The 23,213-nt window shown below is 36.0% G+C and overlaps 1 protein-coding gene across 1 annotated transcript; it reads right to left on the reverse strand.

The window, feature by feature from the left end:
• Positions 1-382: 382 nt before the first annotated feature.
• LOC107567082 (isotocin receptor-like) lies at positions 383-1,463 on the reverse strand. Its single transcript, XM_016252685.1, has one exon. It carries the CDS (start codon positions 1,339-1,341, stop codon positions 409-411), a length of 933 nt encoding a protein of 310 aa, XP_016108171.1. The 5' UTR covers positions 1,342-1,463; the 3' UTR covers positions 383-408.
• Positions 1,464-23,213: the final 21,750 nt, after the last annotated feature.

Below are 23,213 nucleotides of genomic sequence, written 5' to 3' on the forward strand. Positions count from 1 at the left end.
TATTGATCAAAATAATCAGAAAATAGAACAAACTTTGCCAAAGTGATTGTTTTGAACAAGTATTGAACTTATTTGTATAAATACTTTGTGTTTTACCCCGTGTTTGGAGTAAAAGGCCCACCTGGTCACCTCATATAAGATTTTTAAACAAAACAACCAATTTATGATTTATTTTCACATAAAATCTGTTGCTCCATCAATGTTCAATAAAACCTTTTTTTTCTGCAATCATACAAAAACTTGAAACCCTTTTTGTAACTGCCACCAAAATATAAATGGAGTCAAAAATCGCCAACTAATTATTAATCTTTGCCTCATGGATGCCACAAACTACACTAAAGTTAACAATCAGTCCCGTGCTCAATACCCATTTCGAATGGCACGTGCGTAAAATGTTAATCAGACTTTTCAAAGAAACTCACCTTCCCTTGGTGCTTCGGGATCCCATGCTGACCACATCTGTACGGAGAAAAACGGAGTCCAGCACACTATATAAGCCAGTACGATAACAAAGGTCATTTTAACGGTGGTGATTTTGGCCTTGGAAATGAGTTTGACACTGCTGACCCGCGCGAGCGCGCTGCCTTTCGATGTCTTGGGTGTGAGAGTGATACACTGGTCCTTCTTAGTCTTCCTTTTAAAGTTTTGCCATATTTTAAAACTTATCAGTCCGTAGCAGACGCTCAGAATGGCCACTGGTATGATGTATATTGTCAGACTAATCCACGTGATGTAGGCTTTCGCTCCCCACGGCAGCACAAAATCTCCCCAGCAATCATATACTCCTGAACCCACCTCCCGCAAGGAAAATATATAAACCTGTGGGATGCTGAAAAGTAAGCTTAGTGCCCAAGAACAAATCACGTAGCAGCGGTCCTTTCGCTTGTGTAAAGAACGAAGGGGCTGGCAGATGGCCATGCATCTGTCTATGGACATCAGCACCAGCATGTACGTGGAGGCGAACATCCCAACGGTCTGAAGATACTTCACCAACCTGCACAGGATGTCTGGTCCATAAAAGCGAAACGTGATGTCCCAGATGAGTTGAGGAAGTACCTGGAAGACAGCCACGACCAGATCTGCAATGCTGAGGTGCTTCATGAAGTAGTACATGCGAGATTGACTGTGCTTGGCCGTGTGGATTGCAACAAGGACGCAGAGGTTACCAGCGAGTGCCAAGAAGAGCACCAAGGCCAGTACAGTGACTTCCACTTTTGCCACCTCTTCGTTCCGCTTCAGCGGGTTCACCGTCTGGTTCACGCCGTAAGTTTCATTGTTGACGCTGGAGTTTCTAGACGAGTCATTGGACCATAAGTCTTGATCCTTGAAGATGTCCTCCATGGTGCCAAAAAGCGCACGCCTACTTCTCCACAATTGTCAGAGAACTGATTAGCTTTCCTCGGGCATAATCAGCCAGTTAATAACCCTTTAACTTAACAGGTGGCACAAGGATCTCCAGGAACAGGGAAAGTCCTTTGCTGCTTGATGGTGATCCCTCGGCTGTTTTTAACCTTTACTGTGAACTATATAAACATAAGAAGCATGGGGTTTTTTTTTTTTGGTAATCCATCACATTTAGCCCTATATTTCATTTACCATGTTTTTTATGAATTATAAATCAAATAGATGCATTAAAGATTCAAATATCCAGTCATTATAAAATATAACTAATTCAGTTTTTTTTTTAAATATTGCAAATATATATGATTTTACATTGTAAATATAATTTTTAATGTGCAAGTACTTACAGTTATTATCCATTTCATCAGGTTGTCCAGCTGCTGGCAGAGTAGGTGTAAAGTAGAGTCCTAGAGGTGGAGAAGCTGCTTTGCTCTCACTCAGCTCACACTGAATGGAGCGCGTCACGATATCAAGCACTTATACATCTTCTCAATGGTTCTCCCTGCCCTAACTTACCCACGACTTCCACTAGGGGTCCTTGTGCTCTATTGCAAAACAGTAAGTTCCTCTGAAATAGTCTGGATGACATCAAATGTTTTCAGTGTGCTTTCTTGCTGCCTTGTAATCTTTTCTTTTTTTTAAGGGACCATTTATTATAAACAAAGCTATTTTTAGTGCAATAAAATAAAACAATTTAAAATGGGAATATAGTGAAAAATATATTTTTTTTGTATAACAGAAAAAATACACAATATCCTTAAACTAAATGCAATTCTGCATGTAAATACTAATATTACTCAGCAGATATCTTTCTCAAGTACATTAGCACAACAATATTTGACGAATTCATACAAAATATCAGCCAACACTGTTATCGTTGAATCGTGTTTATCTTTGGGAGCATTTGAGAGGTTGCAGCTCATGTTTTGAATTTCCACCTCAAGATGACTTATTAGTATGCCCCAAAAGGCCTTATCACACTCCATCAATTGAATGCCCGAGTCCTGATCTGCGTCAGCGTTTCTCTGTGGACGCACGCGCTGCATACCAGGGTCAGGAGAAATTCTCAAAGTCAACACACTTCTAAAATAGTGCCAGCCGAGGAAGGACACGAACATTCAATTACAGAAATTATATAAATAATTGATGAGACACAATAACATGTTTTCATAATTTATAGCAGAAAGTAATGCATTGATGAAATTTGTTTTTACATTAAGCATTTTTTCTGAACAAACAAAGAACAGATATTTTTGAGTGTTTTATACATGCAGGTCACATTGTCCTTGAAATATGTTGTTAATCTGTTTGTGATAGTCACATTGGAGAGGATTAAAATATGTGAACTATGGACTATGATAATTCAAAGTAGAAAAGGGATTTTATTTTATACATTTTGGATTCGCCAAACCTTTTCAGTGAACAGAAAGGATTTTTTTCTTAGTGTGATGAACATTTTAATAAACTTTTCCATTATAAATAACCTTTTGTGCAATAAAACAGTTCTGTGCATATTTAAGGGTTAGTTCTGTCACAATTTACTCACCCTCAAGTCAGGTTGTTCCAAAACCTGTATGACTTTCTTTCTTCTGTTGAACATAAAAGAATATATTTTGTGGGTAACCAAACAGTTGCTGGTCTCCAAAGTATGAATATATACAGTGGTGTGAAAAAGTGTTGGCCCCCTTCCTGTTTTTTTTTTATTTTTTGCATATTTGTCACACTTAAAAGATTCAGATCATCAAACAAATTTTAGTATTACACAAAGATAATGCAAGTAAATACAAAATGCAGTTTTTAAATGATTATTTATTTTATTAAGGGAAAAAGCTGTCCAAACCTGCCTGGCTCTACAACAAAAAATATTTACGTCTATGATATTACATTGCACATTAAGAGATCTGATGTACATTCTAAATGGGTACATTGTTTATCTGATAATAAACTGAATACACAGTATGAAATTAAATCAGGTCAGTGAAGGGTAGTCTGATTTTGTATTTGCCTTCATACAGACAGATGTGTGCACACGGCGAAAGAGAGAGAGAAAGACAGAGGACAAAGACACAAAACAGGATAGAGAGAAAACATTACAGCTCACGCTATCTAAATGCAGCAGTGTACAGTGAAAATGCAGAACTGGCCTTGATATCAAAGCTAAAGATGAAGGCTACAGATGGGATTTCCATTTTTCATAATGGAAAAAAGTGCTTCAAATTGTCTTTGTGTTGATATGGCCACAGCCATATCACCCTGCAGCCCAAGACTGGTTGCCCACTGAAGCTAAGCAGGGTTGAGCCTGGTCAGTACCTGGATGGGAGACCTCCTGGGAAAACTAGGTTGCTGCTGGAAGAGGTGTTAGTGAGGTGCTATCAGCGGTGCTCACCCTGTGGTCTGCGTGGGTCCTAACACCCCAGTATAGTGACGGGGACACTATATGGTCAAAAAGAACCGTCTTTCGGACGAGACGTTAAACTGACATCCTGACTCTCTGTGGTCATTAAAAATCCCATGGCACTTCTCGTAAAGAGTAGGGGTGTTACCCCGGTGTCCTGGCCAAATTGCCGCCCTGGCCCTTGTCTATCATGGCCTCCTAATAATCCCTAACCACTTGATTGGCTCTATGACTCTCTCTCCTCTCCACCTGTAGCTGGTGTGTGGTGAGCGCACTGGCGCCGTTATCCTGTGGCTGCCGTCGCATCATCCAAGTGGATGCTGCACACTGGTGGTGGTTGAGGAGAGACCCCCCCACATTATTGTAAAAAGTGCTTTGGGTGTACAACAATACGCAATAAAGCGCTATATAAATGCATCATTCATTCATTCTATATTTAGAGTTAGTGGGATCAGAATCACAATAACAGTTTGTATAATTATATTATAATAATGCTTAAAAAACCTCACACGTTCCTACTGCCTATGTATGTGTGCGTTTTTTAAGCATTATTATAACATGCTTGGAAAAAGGAGATGAGCAATGTGGCTGTAGAATATTTCCACTTACACATACACATACGATTCCTTTCAAATCAGCAGTAAATGAAATGAACACAGGGTATAGTTCAAGCTCTGCTAAGTATTTCTAAACCGTGCTGCTACAGAGCTGTATATGGAGTGAGATAGCATCACTTTCCAGTACCCCACCTCTCTCAAGGGTTATTTTTCTTTTTGCTCTGACAGCGCTGAGATAAGATGAAAACACGAAGGTGGTTCATAAATATAAGATGTGAGGGCTTATTCTCAAATGAAATTGGATATGGTCGTATTTTGGGTTTTTAACAAGAAACAGCATAAAGTGAATGAAGGCAACTCATCCAGACTCTCTGAAAATGGGACTTTGAAATTACCAAACCAATTGAATTCTGATTTGCCTCACAGAACATTTTCCTGCAAGATGAGGCAGAAAGAAACAACTGTGCATTTTTTATGAGAAGTAAAATACCTCTGCATCACATTTCATTATAGAAACAAAATACAAGCAAAGAGAGCATGCATCATTTCCATACACATTCTGTTATTCATATAGGTCTGATATAAACGGGATGTTTCAACAACAATAAATTAAATTATGAAAAAAAAGAGAAACAGGAGATTAGGGATGGTATACGTCAAAGTCCAGAGTGTGTAATGAAGTGTAGGTTGGTCGTGTGGGAATTAATGAACAAACCTCATTCAAATAAGAGCAAATCCCAGCCTATGACACCTAATTTACTTGAAACAAATTTAATCTTCTTAGTGAACAAAATTAGCTTATTAGCCTGTAAGAGAAAAAGCAAGAGAGACTGAGAAAAAGACCTCAGATCTATATTGATACAGAGGAACCCTGGAGTCTACCTTAACCTTCATAACAAAACAATTCTTTGTTTCTTAGGAAGTAACTTTCCACTTAGCGTAACTTCTGAGGTCTTTGAGGGCTGTTTATATAGCTTTGTTTCTAATATAAATCAATTTAAAGCCAGGCAATGTCTGATTTTAGTGCAAAAGCAACAAGTGAGGGACATTTTACAGAAGATTTAGAATAACTGTCATCTGGACAGCTGGACTCTTTACATTAATTGAGGTTTTCAAAATTAAGGCATCTAATTATCTGAAAAGCTTTAAGCAGATTATTTCAGTCAAATTTGTGCAAATTTATTTAAGGAATACTCCACCCAAAATTAAAATTAGCTGAAAATTTACTCACCCTCAGGGAGTCCAAGATGTACATGAGTTTGTTTCTTCATCAGAACATTTACCATTACATCACTTGTTCACCAATGGATCCCCTGCAGTGAATGTGTGCCGTCAGAATGAGAGTCCAAACACGCTGATAAAAACATCACAATAATCCACAAGTATTCAACACAACTCCAGTTGATCAGTTAACATCTTATAAACTGAAAAGCTGCATGTTTGCAAGAAACAAATCTATCATTAAGGCTTTTTTATTTTAATCTGTCTCTTACAATACCAGTCCATAATCTACAATAATGCTTCCTCCAGTGAAATCCCCTGTTGTCCTCTCACATCAAAATCCACCAACATGTTTGTTTAGATCTGTTTAGGACTGTTTTTGCTTGTAAACTTGCTTGATCTGTGCATATTTCTCTCCTGGTTCAGATGAGACAACTTTTTTTTTTTTTTTTTACAGGAGAAAGCAATATGGCTAGAGAAATATTCCTTTAAACTGAACTGCAAATTGTGATCTTATAGTATAGAGTTCTGCATGTCTTTTGCTTATTTTCAAGCCCCTGATATATTGCATGAACTCACAAAGAGTGAAAAATTTAAGGGGGTCTGAATACTTTCCGTACCCACTGTATGTGACAAATAAGAAACATGTTGTTTGCCAACATGTACAACACGATTTACAAACCTTTGGGGGCATTGTGAGTGGATAAACATGATATATTTCTTAGCATCTTACTTTTTTTTTTTTGTCTTGGTCATTCGATGCTCTCATCCTCACTGAATATCCCTCCATTTTCTGGTCCTGATAGCTGCAGTATTATGGCCAGTCAGTATGCTCAGGGCTAGATAGCAGCAAATCTGTTAGAAGTGTCCTGAGGATCACACAGAAATAGAAAGAGCCATTTTTGCATCAGACTGGCATGCAACGTAAGCTGGGTTGGTGAATCAGTCTAAATTGAATCAGCTCGGATCGCTTACTCACTCACTGAACCACAGGTTATCATAACCTGAAATGAGCTGAGGACCATTATGTGTTCATTTTGAAAAACAATGTTAAAATGCAAATTTGTATGATTAGGGAAACAGTTTCTTTATTTCAGTCAGGAAATACTTTGTCAAAATACTTTGCCACTTTGTCAAAGTATATTTATTACAATTATATAGCATACAGTTAGTGTTGGCGGTATGGTTCTGTTCTGGGCAAAACTCCCCACGCCTGTCCATGCAGCCATGCTTGGACAAAGCGGGGAGAGCAGCAAGTCTAACCCCTCTGGTTTACAGAACAGATCCAGTATATGCATACATAATTACAATTCACAATTTACAGGAATAAATCTGCAAAAATGTCAACAATTCTGTGTTTTTCTGTCAATATGGGGTGCTGTGTGTACATTAATGAGGAAAAAAAATTTACTTAAATGATTTTAGCAAATGGCTGCAATATAACAAAGAGTGAAAAATTTAAGGGGGTCTGAATACTTTCCGTACCCACTGTATGTGACAAATAAGAAACATGTTGTTTGCCAACATGTACAACACGATTTACAAACCTTTGGGGGCATTGTGAGTGGATAAACATGATATATTTCTTAGCATCTTACTTTTTTTTGTTTTGTCTTGGTCATTCGATGCTCTCATCCTCACTGAATATCCCTCCATTTTCTGGTCCTGATAGCTGCAGTATTATGGCCAGTCAGTATGCTCAGGGCTAGATAGCAGCAAATCTGTTAGAAGTGTCCTGAGGATCACACAGAAATAGAAAGAGCCATTTTTGCATCAGACTGGCATGCAACGTAAGCTGGGTTGGTGAATCAGTCTAAATTGAATCAGCTCGGATCGCTTACTCACTCACTGAACCACAGGTTATCATAACCTGAAATGAGCTGAGGACCATTATGTGTTCATTTTGAAAAACAATGTTAAAATGCAAATTTGTATGATTAGGGAAACAGTTTCTTTATTTCAGTCAGGAAATACTTTGTCAAAATACTTTGCCACTTTGTCAAAGTATATTTATTACAATTATATAGCATACAGTTAGTGTTGGCGGTATGGTTCTGTTCTGGGCAAAACTCCCCACGCCTGTCCATGCAGCCATGCTTGGACAAAGCGGGGAGAGCAGCAAGTCTAACCCCTCTGGTTTACAGAACAGATCCAGTATATGCATACATAATTACAATTCACAATTTACAGGAGTTGTAGAAAATACAAAATACATGATAGAGAATGCTTGCAATATAAAAAAAACTATTATTAAGATTAGATTACAGGTTCAGTTAGGTGAAGTTGGGGTTGGAAGAGGGAGTTTGATTGCGAAAAGTGATGCGATAGAAGAGATGCTGACGAATGGGAATTTAAATGGACCACTGTGATAAGTAAAAACTGGATTGGTACACGTCAGGAACAGCTGACTATCAGCTGATGCGAGCTTGACTGATGTGGCCTGCCTGAACTAACACGATGCTTGATTATAAATGGTGTTAAATTTAATTTTAACATCAATAAATAATAGTATTAAAGGAATAGATTACCCAAAAATGAAAATTTGCTGAAAAATTACATATTGCAATGTTGTTTTTTTTATCAGCTGTTTGGACTCTCATATTGACGGCACCCATTCACTGCAAAGGATCCATTTGTGAGCAAGTGATGAAATGCTAAATTTCTCTAAATCTGTTCCCATGAAGAAACAAACTCATCTATATATTGGATGGCCTTAGGGTGAGTAAATTGTAATGTTAATTAAAATGTTAATTTTGGAGTGGACTATTTCTTGAATTATCCTTTAGCATGTCTCCCTCAGACTGCAAAAACCAAATCCTGTAGGAAACACTAGGATATCGTGTGTACGCAAACACAAGAAACGTCATCAGCCCTATTTTATGTATGCTCAACATGATGAAATGTGTGTGTGGCATTCAGACAAGAGGATTGACACGTTCGCATTTGGTATGCACCCACTGACACATGCTGCTGCATAGCTGACAGAGTCAACAAACATGCATGATAAAGAGAGAGAGAGTGAGAGACAGTAGCCACAAGTAAGAGATTAGCAAACAAATAGACCTAAGAGGGGTGTGACCTTTTGGGAAAGACCATGTTTGGCTATCATAGCAGTGAAAGCAGCATTGCTATAATGAGAGTGTGGAAAATTGAAGGGCAGTTCTTAAAATTCACCTCCATTCACCACTGAATCTCTTGAGTTCTCCCATCCTTGCTAGAACATTCTTTATAGACCAGACAAAAATTATTCACTGGAATGTCTGGTGCCAACAATGATGGTAAAAGACACAGAGAGAAAAGGAAACAGGACTTCAATGAATCTCAATTCAGGTGCAACAGTAATTAATCCCAGAGAGTATAGGGGAAAAGCCTGTGGTGGGAATATAAACCATTTAAACCTACTGCACTGTGTCCCATAGAGTGAGCACTTGACTGATTAAACGATGCAGAGACACGAAGGGAAAATGAGTTCAATCTAAAGTGTATTTGGATTGGCTTTTCCAATTGTTCTAGTTTCAACTTTGTTGTAAATTCAAAAACGTTCTGGCACTCCGTGTCAGTATGCTTCCCCTTGTTTGCATACAATATGATTTTATATAATATATAATATAAAAACTCTAATATTGTGAAATATTATTACAATTTAAAATTACTGATATACTGTTAATATATTTTAAAATGTAATTTATTCCTGTGATGGCAAAGCTGAATTTTCAGTAGCCACTTCTCCTTCAGAAATCATTCTAATATGCTGATTTTTAATTAATAAACATTTTTTATTATTATCAATGTTGAAAACTGATATTTTTCAGAATTCTTTGATGACCAAAGTAAAAAAAACAAACAAAAAAGCATTTATTTGTAATGTTTTGTCATTTTGAGCTTTTGTAACATTGTCTTTACTTTCACTTTTGATCAATATAATGTGTCCTTACTGAATAAAAGTATTAATTAAAAAATAATTAAATGGTTAACAGGAAATTAAAAGGAAACAAACTACATTGTATACATTGCCTCAATTATCTTTTGTTTCATTTCATGAATGTTCCCTTAAGAGGTATATATTGTAACTGAATGGACAAAGGAAAAAAATATAATTAATTGCATTAAAACACACAAGACTACTTTTTTCTACCCCCCTGGCAGTGAGAAACGCCTCAAGAGTTAGCACTGTTCAAATTAAAATTACCTCTGAAAATCTAAATATATCAAACATTGATTTTAACAGGAGCGCTTACATTTGAAGCCACTCAGAGACAGAAATCGTAATGCTTCTCTGGCTAACCTCACCTCAACCATTAAGTCAGACTCTGCTCAGATTGTTTTACTCTGAAAAGTACATAAGTACTGCATTAGACTCTCTGAAACTTCATCCACCACCGAATCTCTTCAATTCTCTCCTCCTAACCAGAAAATACTACAGAGAGAAAATGTTGAGATTATGCATGTCTGGTGTGTTTGAGAGGTACAGAGAGAAAAAGAAGCAGTAAACAACAACAGCATTAGATTCTCTGAAACTGTCAAGAGTGTGAGCGTGCTTCTCAACTCACTTTATATGTCTTCAATCATACCCCGACTGAACAAAACAACTGCAAAAATGACAGTCTATGAGACTGTAGGGCACATGAAAAGATGAAGCAACAATATATATATACATGTACACGTGGTTCTGCTAGTCTTGCATAGATTTCTTTTACATGTGAAGGTAGGTTCATCTGCAATAGATTAAACCACAATAATAGACTAATGTAAAAATAATAATTTAAATAATGTTGCGGTCACAGAAATCTCTTGGTGACATCGCTTCAATCTTCAGTGACCTATAACGTGAATCGTAAGATGATTGCAAGCTGCATATTCTTGGAAGAATGACTAATCGGTCCGGTGCAAACTGATAATGACACCCTGATCATACGAATCTGTCGACAGATAGAACACTGGTCTTTGAATCACTTTCTATTCTAAATTAACCTTTTAAAGATGATAAAGTGCTGAGAGAATATATGCAGCACACAAATGAGCCTTAACTTCTGTGGCGAACAAAAAAGGATTTTCCACACATCTGGAAAATGTACAGACAGCACATTTCATGTGCGCTAAGCATATTGACTCTATGGATTCATTTAAAGTAAGCCTTGGGATTAAGACAGGTGTAATTTTCAAAGATCTGTCCCAAAAAGGCTAATGGGATCTTTTTCTTTCTTCCCATTGATGACTTATTACAATCTCCATGAGAGCAAAATTTGTTTTAATCCATTGCTAAACATATTTTGCAACTGACATGAAAAATTATCTCGTCTGAGCCTATAGTGTTGCAATGTGGGGGGAAGAGAACATCATGCAAATAAAGCTGTCTGAACTATCGGCAGAAAACAGAAGAGCTCTATTTTAAAATCTGATCTATGATTTGCGGGCAAATATGGTATAGGTCACTGTCAAGACAGTAGGTCCCATATTCTCAAAGCTAAACATAAATTCAATCTTCGAGCAGAGGGTAAAATTATGGCATCATAACACTAAAGCATCCCTGGAGAAACCTAAACAAGCACCACCACAAGTAAACCTGCGCAGCTCTTCAATTCAATCTGATACAGTGCTAAATAGCCACAATGTGATCAAGAAACAGACAAATGTTTACTACTTATGGGTTTTCTTTATTGATATTGATGTTATAAAAGTTTTATTTGATAATCCCTTACATTTATCAGAGAACATCATGCAAATAAAGCTGTCTGAACTATCGGCAGAAAACAGAAGAGCTCTATTTTAAAATCTGATCTATGATTTGCGGGCAAATATGGTATAGGTCACTGTCAAGACAGTAGGTCCCATATTCTCAAAGCTAAACATAAATTCAATCTTCGAGCAGAGGGTAAAATTATGGCATCATAACACTAAAGCATCCCTGGAGAAACCTAAACAAGCACCACCACAAGTAAACCTGCGCAGCTCTTCAATTCAATCTGATTCTACAGTGCTAAATAGCCACAATGTGATCAAGAAACAGACAAATGTTTACTACTTATGGGTTTTCTTTATTGATATTGATGTTATAAAAGTTTTATTTGATAATCCCTTACATTTATTGTTTGAAGCTTTCATATCTGAATCTACATCTTTTGACAATGCATTAGGTCTACATAACCAGTATCGTAGAAGTGTTAGGGCTATTTGTGCTCTAATGTGGTTATTTCTGCTGGAATTGTGTCATTCTATTCTGTCCACTAAGAAGCATTTTAGTCCAGTTCCTAAAGCTTTCTGCCTGTGAGACGGAAGCTAATAAAACCAGCCATTAAGGAACTATTAGTCTAAAAATACCTTCCTCGGGTTATAAATTTCACCTCTCCCTGAGGTAACCATTCAACTTCTGCTACCTCCACTTTTCACCTCTTCACAAAAATGTTCCAGAGCATTAAGTTTTTTAATGAAGCTGTAAGCTGAAGCTGTTTTAATATTATTATCATTAATAATAATAATAATAGTCCCCTGTATTTTTCTTACCTTCTTGAATACCTATTATTTTCCAAACATTTGAAAACACATTTACTTACCTCAAATACTTGAACTGAATACTTGAACAATTATGGCTGTAACCTACAAAATTAAACACAAAAGTAGCTGTAAATATTGTTCAGGTATCAGCAATAGACTCTCTGCTAGAATTGATTTAAAATAATTGGCCAGTAAATATCTTGATATTACTGAAACTGCAACTAAAAAGTTCCACTAACCCTCAGACTTTCCATAGTTAGAAGTGTTTTCTTCAAATTTGAGCTAATCGGTGTCTGTACAAGCACTAAACCCATAACTAGGTACTAAATGGAATTAGAATATTATGGAATGTTAAATTATAGGAAAATGGTAAATGTTTGGTTGTGAGCCTTGGCTGATTTCTCACCCTGAAATCATGTGACGTTTGTAGCTAAAGTGTGGCTTTCATCAACATGAAGCAAGACTCTCAATTTGAGTTTCTAAGAAAGTATCACTTGGTGGAATTATGGCTAGGGCAGGCAGTGAATGCAAATGATGCTTATTAAAGCTGTTCAAATGTCGACCTGATAATGGCGTCACAGTGACGCAGGACAGCAGCATTCAGAGGACAAATTCAAAGCTATTAAATTGGCTTCCCTCATTCGTCCCAACATTAATTAGTCATTTTCATCTTGGGATTCGGCACACTCAACCTTGTATTGCACCACACACACACAGAGACATAATGATTCTCTATTCTCTATACTCATAGAGGTGTAATATTACTGTAAATCATGGTGACATTTGGCAGACTGGGTCTTGGCCAGATGCAGCTCATTCAGCTGTTATGCTGTTTGTTGCCGTTTTGTCTCACAGACAGGTCGAAGGACTCGGGCTGGGAAGGAGAATTGTTGCATACTTTATGCATTAACATTGATTATAATTCAGCTTGTTCTGAGACATCTAGTCCACGCCTTTGGAACTCATTTAAATACATAAATAGAACAGGAATCTATAGATCCTGCACCACAGTATTTGCTCTGTGCAAACGAATGAGCTCTCCAAACGAATACATGATTCAACCAAGTCCTTTTACATCATAACCTTATGTAATAATGATGATAAGCTTTGGGGTCTTTGAGGATACTGTCCTTATCAGCAAATGGAGGTTAGTTTCTAAAAAACTTCAAATGAATAAATTAACTGTGCACAGTTTTTGAAATGTGAATCTATATTTTAAATGGCATTTGACTGAAATTACGCACACAAACCTTTTTTGAACTTTTTTTTTTCGAAAACAGTAATCCTTTTTTATAATTGGCTAAATTAATTTTGTCAAAGCAATTATTTTCACGTATAAAAATCTCCACTTTATGTAAACCAGCACAAGCCTTGTCACATGGTTTGTATAAGTCAGTTTTCACTCTATGAAATGTAACTTGTTGTATTAGTTTTCTTTGCCTAGAGGAGAACTTAGGCAAAAAGTGACACAACTTACCCTGGCTCCAAAGCTTTGTCAAAAGGAATGAATGAAAGGAAATTTCTAAATTCGATAAAAGCTTGAGTGATTGGCAAGCCTTTTTGAAATCAACTTCAATTGTGATCTTTGTTTTTCCATCAAAATATTTTCAAATGCAAATAAACTGACATTAAGTCATAAAATAATATATTTAATTTTGAAAAGACTTGTCAATGAGACACAATTGCCTGTAATTACACTCTCATGGAGTCATAGAGCTTCTCCAGACAAGCGTGATTAATCAGAAAGCATTACCCAGGCTTCATGCTCAGTTTGACAAATTACTGTCCAGCAGATGTATGAGGAAATCCTATGAATGTGCTAAAAAATTATTTTATTCATAAATGAGCCTTATGCTGGGATTCTGTACTGGATTACCTGATTAGCTTTGCATTGAGTGTGTCCTTGGCTTCAACACACTGCCAAGTCAGAACCAGCATGAGTTGAAAGGCTTCTAAGAGATCCTGAAATCAAGCTGCAGATTGAAGGAGAGCGGTTCACATCTGCTCATCTGAACTGTAAAATTAAAAGACTCTAAATTGGACGATCACAAGCATAGAATCCGTCACACGCAGTGATATAATCCTTCATGTTCTACCCAGTTTTTAGCTATTGAATCAGCTTCAATAGTCTCAATAGGCATTTTAAGCAATGATGCTTAAAAAAAGGCATTAAAATCCAAATGAACTTATTCACAAGGCAATAAATTCTCAGCAGGCAGAGTGCAGGCAATGAACTGCAGCTGCTCACTTCTAATATTTGTATTATTTACAATTAAACAGCAGAGTGCTAATCTGAAATGAATGTAAAAATTAAGATGCTGAATGAAATCTCATGGATCAAATGGCTCTCACAAATTTAACAGCTCCCTGAAATTCCCCCATGGGACTGTAAAGCACGTGGAGTACAAGAAAGAATCAAGATCAGTGAACTCCAGCTGCGCACCTCTCCTGCTGAATGGATTTGGAATTACACAGACTAAAGATAAACAACTTGGAACACAGTATGTGCAGAGACTGTCATACAGTGGGGAGGTAGAAGAAGAGGCTTATCCATTACGCTTTGAAGGATTTCTCTATATGTAAGATGTGCTTTCTCTCTGGCTTTCAATTTTTCCTGCACTCTTTCCCTCCTCTCCCTCTAAATTAAATCAGTTTTTCCCCCATGTGTTAAATAGAAGTCGCACCTCACTACCCCTGTGGTATTACAATTTGTGTGCATTTCCACACTAGCACTCAGTATGTTGCACTGCAGAAAAGCACATCTAATTTGCCCAGGAACTCTGTTGGTTTGACGAAGCGGTTCGAATGGCTGAGATAGTCTGAAGTTCACCCATCATCCTGTGAAAAGCAATTCAGGTTATTCTGGAGTCTTTATATTGATAATAAAGATTAACAGAGGGATACCTGAGAAACAGCCCACTGTCACAAATCACATGAACTGCATGAAGTTCACAGATTATTGGCTATGAAAAAAAAAAGAATAAATAAATGTTCATGATAAATAAATACACTATTGTTATTACTACAAAGTTTTGGGTCAATAAGATTTATTTTTAAGAAATTTAATAAAAAATTTAATGAACATTTACTTGTATTCTTGAATTCAACAAGCTTGTATTAAATTGATCAAAAGTCACTATAAAAATGTTTTATATAAATGCTTTTTATATAAACACACATTTTATATAAATGCTACTTATTTTTTCCCTCCTCTCCCTCTAAATTAAATCAGTTTTTCCCCCATGTGTTAAATAGAAGTCGCACCTCACTACCCCTGTGGTATTACAATTTGTGTGCATTTCCACACTAGCACTCAGTATGTTGCACTGCAGAAAAGCACATCTAATTTGCCCAGGAACTCTGTTGGTTTGACGAAGCGGTTCGAATGGCTGAGATAGTCTGAAGTTCACCCATCATCCTGTGAAAAGCAATTCAGGTTATTCTGGAGTCTTTATATTGATAATAAAGATTAACAGAGGGATACCTGAGAAACAGCCCACTGTCACAAATCACATGAACTGCATGAAGTTCACAGATTATTGGCTATGAAAAAAAAAGAATAAATAAATGTTCATGATAAATAAATACACTATTGTTATTACTACAAAGTTTTGGGTCAATAAGATTTATTTTTAAGAAATTTAATAAAAAATGTAATGAACATTTACTTGTATTCTTGAATTCAACAAGCTTGTATTAAATTGATCAAAAGTCACTATAAAAATGTTTTATATAAATGCTTTTTATATAAACACACATTTTATATAAATGCTACTTATTTTGAACTTTATTTTCATTAAAGGATCCCCCCAAAAATCATAGCTATCACAACTTCCACAAAAATATTAAGCAGCTCAACTCTTTTCAACACTGATAATAATGAGAAAGGTTTCCTGAGCAACAAACCAGCATGTAAGAATGTTTTCTGAATGATCATCACTGGAAAAAATGGTTGATGAAAATTCAGCTTTGCCTCACAGGAATAAATGACATTTTAAAATTTACGTTTAAAATTGAATACGTTTTATAAAAAAATCTTACCCAACCCCAAACTTTTGAGCAATAATGTATACTGCACCAAATTAAATAATAAATCCACAAAACATGTAAAATAGATAAAAGTTATTGGATTTATGATTTTAACATTTAAAAAAATATTCAACACTGATAATAATGAGAAAGGTTTCCTGAGCAACAAACCAGCATGTAAGAATGTTTTCTGAATGATCATCACTGGAAAAAATGGTTGATGAAAATTCAGCTTTGCCTCACAGGAATAAATGACGTTTTAAAATTTACGTTTAAAATTGAATACGTTTTGTAAAAAAATCTTACCCAACCCCAAACTTTTGAGCAATAATGTATACTGCACCAAATTAAATAATAAATCCACAAAACATGTAAAATAGATAAAAGTTATTGGATTTATGATTTTAACATTTAAAAAAATTAAATAAATTCAATTGATTTCCAAGCCATGGCCCATGTCTACCAGAACATCACAGAGACTGGTGTGTGGGTTTTGACTTTGACCAGTAAACAACCACCCAGATTATAATAGCAATGCAGTAACAACCATCTAGACCCCCTTGTACTATATTGCAATACCTAAAAGTCCTTCAGAATGCCTAGCAAGTGTATAGCAATACCCTGACAGTTACCAGGGTAGAAAAAAACTAGTAAACTAGTTCTAGTTTAACACGAATCTTGTTCTTTGTAAATTGTAATAAAGACCAAATGGTGCTAGCTACATTTACACAAAAACGCAACAAATCACTCTTAAAGCACAGCCACTTTCACACATACACAAATGGAGCTGAAGGAAGAAGAAACAAGGCAAGATAACCTGAAATGTTCTTGCTTCAGCGGCTCATCACACATTGTTGTGAATACTCGAGGCCATCTGGAGGCAGCACAAGAGATTGAGTTGGATGTTATAGTTTCTGCTGTACTCCACATCTTCTCTACCTTAATGTGACGTGAGGGGTAGGGGATATCTCCCATAGCATCACAAAAGAGACAATAGAACCCATACTGAACACAAATGAGATGCGATTGTTGGTGTACCAGGGTTATCAGAGTTGACTTTTCTTCCAATAGACAAATAAGGGAAAATTCAACTGTGGAACCACAGGGTGGACGTATTGTTGCCTATTTGTGCACTCCGTGTTTGGTATTACTGGTAATTTGGGGAATCAGTAAAGTATTTTTCCATTTTTCAATCCAACTACATCAGAATGCTCAAAACCTGACAAAAAATGTCAATTATAAAAATTGGATTTCTACATTTTTGCACTCTCACAGCAAAATAACATTTACATTTCATTTAGCAAATGCTTTTATCCAACATGACTTACAAAAGTGGAAGCACAGGTGATTATTTCTAATAAGACGGTAAAAGCAAACTATATTTTTCCATTTTCGAAGAAAATGCATATGGTGTGCCTGAGCAAAATGCTAGGGTGATTCTAGGTTGTTGTGGGTGGTTGCCAGGAATTAATATGTGGTTGCTAAATCAAAAGAGCCCACCTCCAAGTCTCTGATATTTAGGTGCCTAAATATGGCTCAAGTCATTTCTTCAATGTAGGAATGCATTTTTCGGCTATTTTATTAACCACCAGGTGAAAGTCGTAGGTTCGAGCACTTAGAAAAAACGTAGTAAGCTGTACATTCTTAATTTTTTTTTGCAGCAATGCCATTGAGGAACCATTTTTGGGTTCCCCAGTTCTTAAAAGAAGAACATACTTAGTGTGAAGAACATTTTAATAATTTCAATTTCATGTCTTCTGGTTCTAGTATTTTCAGCAGCTGTATGTGTGTTGTTGTGGACAAGCGAATCACCTCATTTACGTGGCTCATCCTGGACCTCTCGCTCATCAGCAGCTGCTGTTTGCTTCGATTTATGACTTTATGAGCTAATCAAGAGCTTCAGACATATAGCCATCTGCTGTCACAAGGCTTCGCTGTTCCACTTATCAGCGCCATTCAGGTGTAAAAAGCTAATTGAAATGAAAAGCAAATTTGTTGATAGAAGGCACTTCAATAAGGAATCAGCTGTAAAAACAAGGTGGGAGTATTATCGCCGTCAATTATTGACACTAGACGATAGGATGACATCAATTGCTGCTGCTGCTTCTTTTTTTCCCCAAGTAAAACAAGGATGTTGGCTGCAGCTCTTAATAATGCCATATATTTCAGGACAGCAACAGGGAGATACTGCTACTTTAGCATTTTGCATGTATTAATCATTATCATATAATAATGGTCATAAAATCATAATTATACACCTCAATGAAGCAATATTAATCTTTCTAAAAATATATGTTTGGCTAAAGGGTTTGTGCAAGATCAATGTTTATTTACTTCTGTGTACTTTTTATTTGAAAATGTCACCCCTTCAAAGAAACTGTGAGTTACGTGAGAGGGAGCAGAGCTCTGTGGGAGTTACATACGCATGAGAGGCAATGCATCATGGGAGCAGACTCAACTTTCCGCCCATGAGATTGCAGTGGAAGAAAATCAGAGCAATCAATCTGGTTCTCTTCTGGTTCAGGCCCTTCACTAAACATGGTCCACTGCATGGCTGGACAATAACTAAAAGCAACAGTGGAAAAAGTCATTTCTGGGTTGCTTTTACTCAAGTGAAACTTGCCAAAGTTAATAAGTATCTTTGCTAAAGCTAAGAAGCTAAATTGAAAGTTTTTTATTTTTTTATTTATAAGTTTTATTACCCCTCACAAATTTACATTTAAATGAAGAACCCTGGTAGTATATTTTATTATATTTATATATTGTTAATACAATTTCTTCCTGCCAGTTTAGAATAATTTAACAATGAAGGTTTTTTGAAGTACTGTAATGAAGTACTGTTTTTTGTACTGCTTTTGTGCTTGTATTTATTTGCGCTAAGGTCTTGCATATTGTTTGTGTGACTTTTTTCTGTTTGGTAATATTTTAGATTCTTTAAAAACAAACATTTAAAATATATTTATTAATGGTTTTTGTTCCCTTTCTCCATTTTAAAAATTATTTGAAAAATGTTCAGACCCAAACTAGAGCTTATCTTTTGCTAATGAAGAAATACTAGTTAAAAATAGACTATTGAAAAGCTAAACTATAAAATAAACAGTGAACATGAAAATAGAAAATCTGCCCAACTTTAGTGTTGTTTCAAACTTTGGTGAGCATTGCTGATTGCGTGATCATTAAATCATTAAATAACCCTATTTCCTATTTAAGCTCTATTCACAAAAGCCCACAATCAAGCGGAATAAGACGTGAGAATGCCTTTCATATAATGAGCTTATTATTTTATGGCTAATTAACTCATGGTTCTGTTCCTCTTCTGTGCCCATGATTGCCGTTAATATCCCTTCCGCTCTCTCTCATCCTCAGGGTGAGAAAACTGAGAAGAAACAACTCACTGACCTTAATTTTAACCTGTCCCATGTACAGCTGCTCTAATTCCTAATTTGTTATTTTTTTTAACTCTCAATGCTACTAGTTGTTATTAGTTATTGTTCCTTGAGGATTTATACTGGCTTGAGGAGAAATGTAATTTAATCAGAAAACAACACAAAAACAACTTCATCAGCTAATATACTGATTTCACCCTGGGCTTTGTCATAATTCTAAAATGAAACTGACATTGTATTTACAAAAAAAAAATTGTATCACAGGGCTTGACATGAAGCTTTTCCAGGTCCTTTGGTAAACTGATTATTTACTTGTTGTCTGAGAGATTTAGGTCACTTATCTGAAAACCTTTTTAAACAACACAGCCTACGTTAAAACGGAAAGAGGTATTGAGTTTATAAAAATCAACCATAAAACTACTACCACTAGAAAATGTGAATAATTCAGATTGCACTAGCTTGTGTTACTTCACTTGTGGCAGGACAGCAAGGATCACAAATGATGATATAGCCCTTTTCATGATATAGCCTTTTTCACGAGGAACTAGACTATTTCATCTGGAACTGGAACAATTCATGTGGTAAATTAATTGTGAATAATTATTTACATCATCCACTTTATCTACTCTGATAAAAACATCAAATGAATGTTACTGCAATAAACAAAAATCATGACCACACACTAGCATTTTACGCTTGCTTTATAATCAAACTACACAACACAAAAGACTATATTTATACCTGACATTCTCCTTCACCCGCTATCCATTATTCATCAGTCACCAAAGTAAGAAGCATTCACAAAAACCCCCGTCTACTCATCATTCCAGTCAATCCCCTCTCACATTCTTTCAACATGCTCATACTGACCGATTCAAATCCTTTAATTTATACTCATTATTCAACTCTCCATGAGATTATGATCCTGACAAGCTAATTAAAGAGCCTATTATGTTTTGACCACAGTTGAGCCCACTTAGAAAATCCATTGTTTTACTTGTAATAGCTTCCATGCACAGGTGTCAGAAGTGTTTCAGTCAGTATACTGTGCTTTATATGTTGCTGACATTTATACTTTTTATACTTTCTTCTCTATTTTTTTCAATCAACACATAGTTTTGCTTAATAATAACAATTTATTCATATAAATTGGAATTAATTTAATGACATTACTTTCAATTAAATGTATGTCAATATTTGATATATATATATATATATAGGCAAACAAGGAATAGATGCATTTGCTGTTAACTGTCTGCCAGACTAACACACATATTATTTATACAAATATTTTTATATTATATATTACATATATTTTAAAATATATTCAAATAGAAAACTAACTTGAATATTTCAAATTATAATAATATTTCACAATATTTGTGTGAGTTTTTACTGTATTTTTGATCAAATGAATGCAGCCTTGGTGAGCATAAGAGACTTCTTTGAAAAACATTTAAAAAAAAAATCCAAAACTTTTGGAATAATTATGATTTTATTTATGTTTTTGAAAGTTTCCTTTTTATGTAATGCCTATATATTGATGTATTACACATGTATTACATATAAGTCTCTCCCAATGACCTAGTTCACAGCAAATGCATTTTACAATGGAGTTTGTCGATCTGCTTTGCCTCACCAGTGCTACATTTTTAGGACACAATATAAATTTAAAAGTAGTTTAACTTTGAAAATCGCATCCTGTGCAGGGCCTGTGCCTAACACTAAACCATACTTTAGAACCTATTCCCACATATCCCCACTGACACCAACACTGTAATGAATCTGCAGTGTTCCCACCCTCCATCTCTCTCCTCATGCACACACAGGGGATAGACTTGCATAAGCTGGAGAGACTCTGTAGTCCTTCTCTACACACAGGACAGGAGTCAGCCTCATCTAATGACTATGACCTTTCCCATCAGGGTCTGGCAGACAAAACAGAACTTCGAGTCACAACAAATATAACAGTATTATCCTCGGCACCATAGTGACACTTACTATTAATTAACCACCGAACGCATCCAGATGCTGCTTTGAAAAGATTTCAGCATCTTTAGATCTAACATTTTCAATAGTTTGATGTGGTCACTCGCAGGAGCAAATTATTTGAAAATGCGTCGGTTGTTTGATCAAAAGGTCACATGGATCATAATTTGCATGGTACATACAATGTGAAGAAAACTTTAAAATCGATATGAGATCAAAATATACACACATCCCTGGTGTTTTTGTGTATGAATAATCAATGCACATTATTTTGAAAAAGTTTGTCTTTGTAACCTCTAATCAAAATGTGTGTCACGAATCCGGTCCATGAACTTCCAATTTCATTGACTCTCGCACTACACACTGTTGCACATCACTCCGGACTACATATCCCATCATTCATTGCACTGATTGCACACAGCTGTTTACACTGATTGCACCCAGCTGTTTCATATCACTCCCTCACTATTTAACACTCACTCTGTTCCCTTCCCTCTGCCGAGTATTGTCTAGCGATTATCACTCTCCTAGCGATAGCTACTCTACAGAGCCCTAGGTCGTTTTTCCCAGCCTTAGCCTTAGCCTAGTTTTGCCTTGTCTGTTTCCTTCGGTGTTGATCTCGAGTATTGTTTAGCGTTTATCGCTCCCCTAGCGATAGCTACACTACAGAGCCCTCAGTCGTTTCCTAGCCTTAGCCTAGTTTTGCCTAGCCTTGTCTGTCTCCTTCGGTTTTGATCTTCGACTGTTTTCCTGGACTTCTCCCTTTAGCCTTGCCCCTGTGAGTCTGTCTGCCTATCGTCGACCCACGCTAGCCCTGTGACTATTCTTGTGTCTTGCCCGCCATATTCCTGGTTGCCACTGATTACCCTGCCTGTCTGATGACCATGTCTCTGTCTTCTCCAAATAAAGCTCTGCATATGGATCCGCACGTCTCACGTCTCGTCAGCCCCGTTACAATGTGATCATTTGCTCGGACTATGAAACCACTTTCCTTTGGGTCTTAAGGCTACCCACTTTAATAAGATTCAATTTGTTAATATTAGTTATAATGATAAACAATACTTTTATAATATTTATTAATAAAGGCTAATGTTAATTTCGGCATTGGCTACTATTCAAATGTCTGGGGTGAATAAGATTTTTAGTCTCTTTTATGCCCACCAAGACTGCATTTATTTGATTAAAAATACAGTAAAAACAGTAATATTGTGAAATATTCCGATTCAAAATAACAGTTACATTTCAATATACAGTGTTTTACAATGCAAATTCATTCAACCATGTAATATATTTAATGTCATGACAAAACAGAATTTTCAGCATCATTACTCAAGTCTTCAGTGTCACAAGATCCTTCAGAAATCATTCTAATTTGCTGTGCAAGAAACATTTCTTATTGTTACAGTTGAAAAGGAATGTGCTGCTTAAAATTTTGTGGAAACAATTACATTTTTTCAGGATTCTTTAATGTATTGGTTGTTCAAAAGAGCAGTATTTTTATTTTTGGGTAACAATGTAAGTCTATACTGTCTTCACTGTCACTTTTTATCAACTTAATGCATCCTTGCTGAACATACTGTACACACACGTGCACACACACACACATATATCAACATATATTGCCTAAATTAAATGCTGTAAAAAATGTTGTTCAAATTAAAAAAATGTATTTTAGTAATACAATTGTATTCTAAATGTTACCAATAAATTGTGGCATTTCCATTGAGATGTATCAAGTACATC

The sequence above is a fragment of the Sinocyclocheilus grahami genome, unplaced genomic scaffold, assembly GCF_001515645.1.
Source record: "Sinocyclocheilus grahami isolate Dianchi unplaced genomic scaffold, SAMN03320097.WGS_v1.1 scaffold1127.1, whole genome shotgun sequence".
Classification (NCBI taxonomy): domain Eukaryota; kingdom Metazoa; phylum Chordata; class Actinopteri; order Cypriniformes; family Cyprinidae; genus Sinocyclocheilus; species Sinocyclocheilus grahami.

What these genes read in the sequence shown, in the direction of transcription:
- LOC107567082 (XM_016252685.1), bottom strand. Translation starts at nt 1,341, where the DNA reads ATGGAGGACATCTTCAAGGATCAAGACTTATGGTCCAATGACTCGTCT.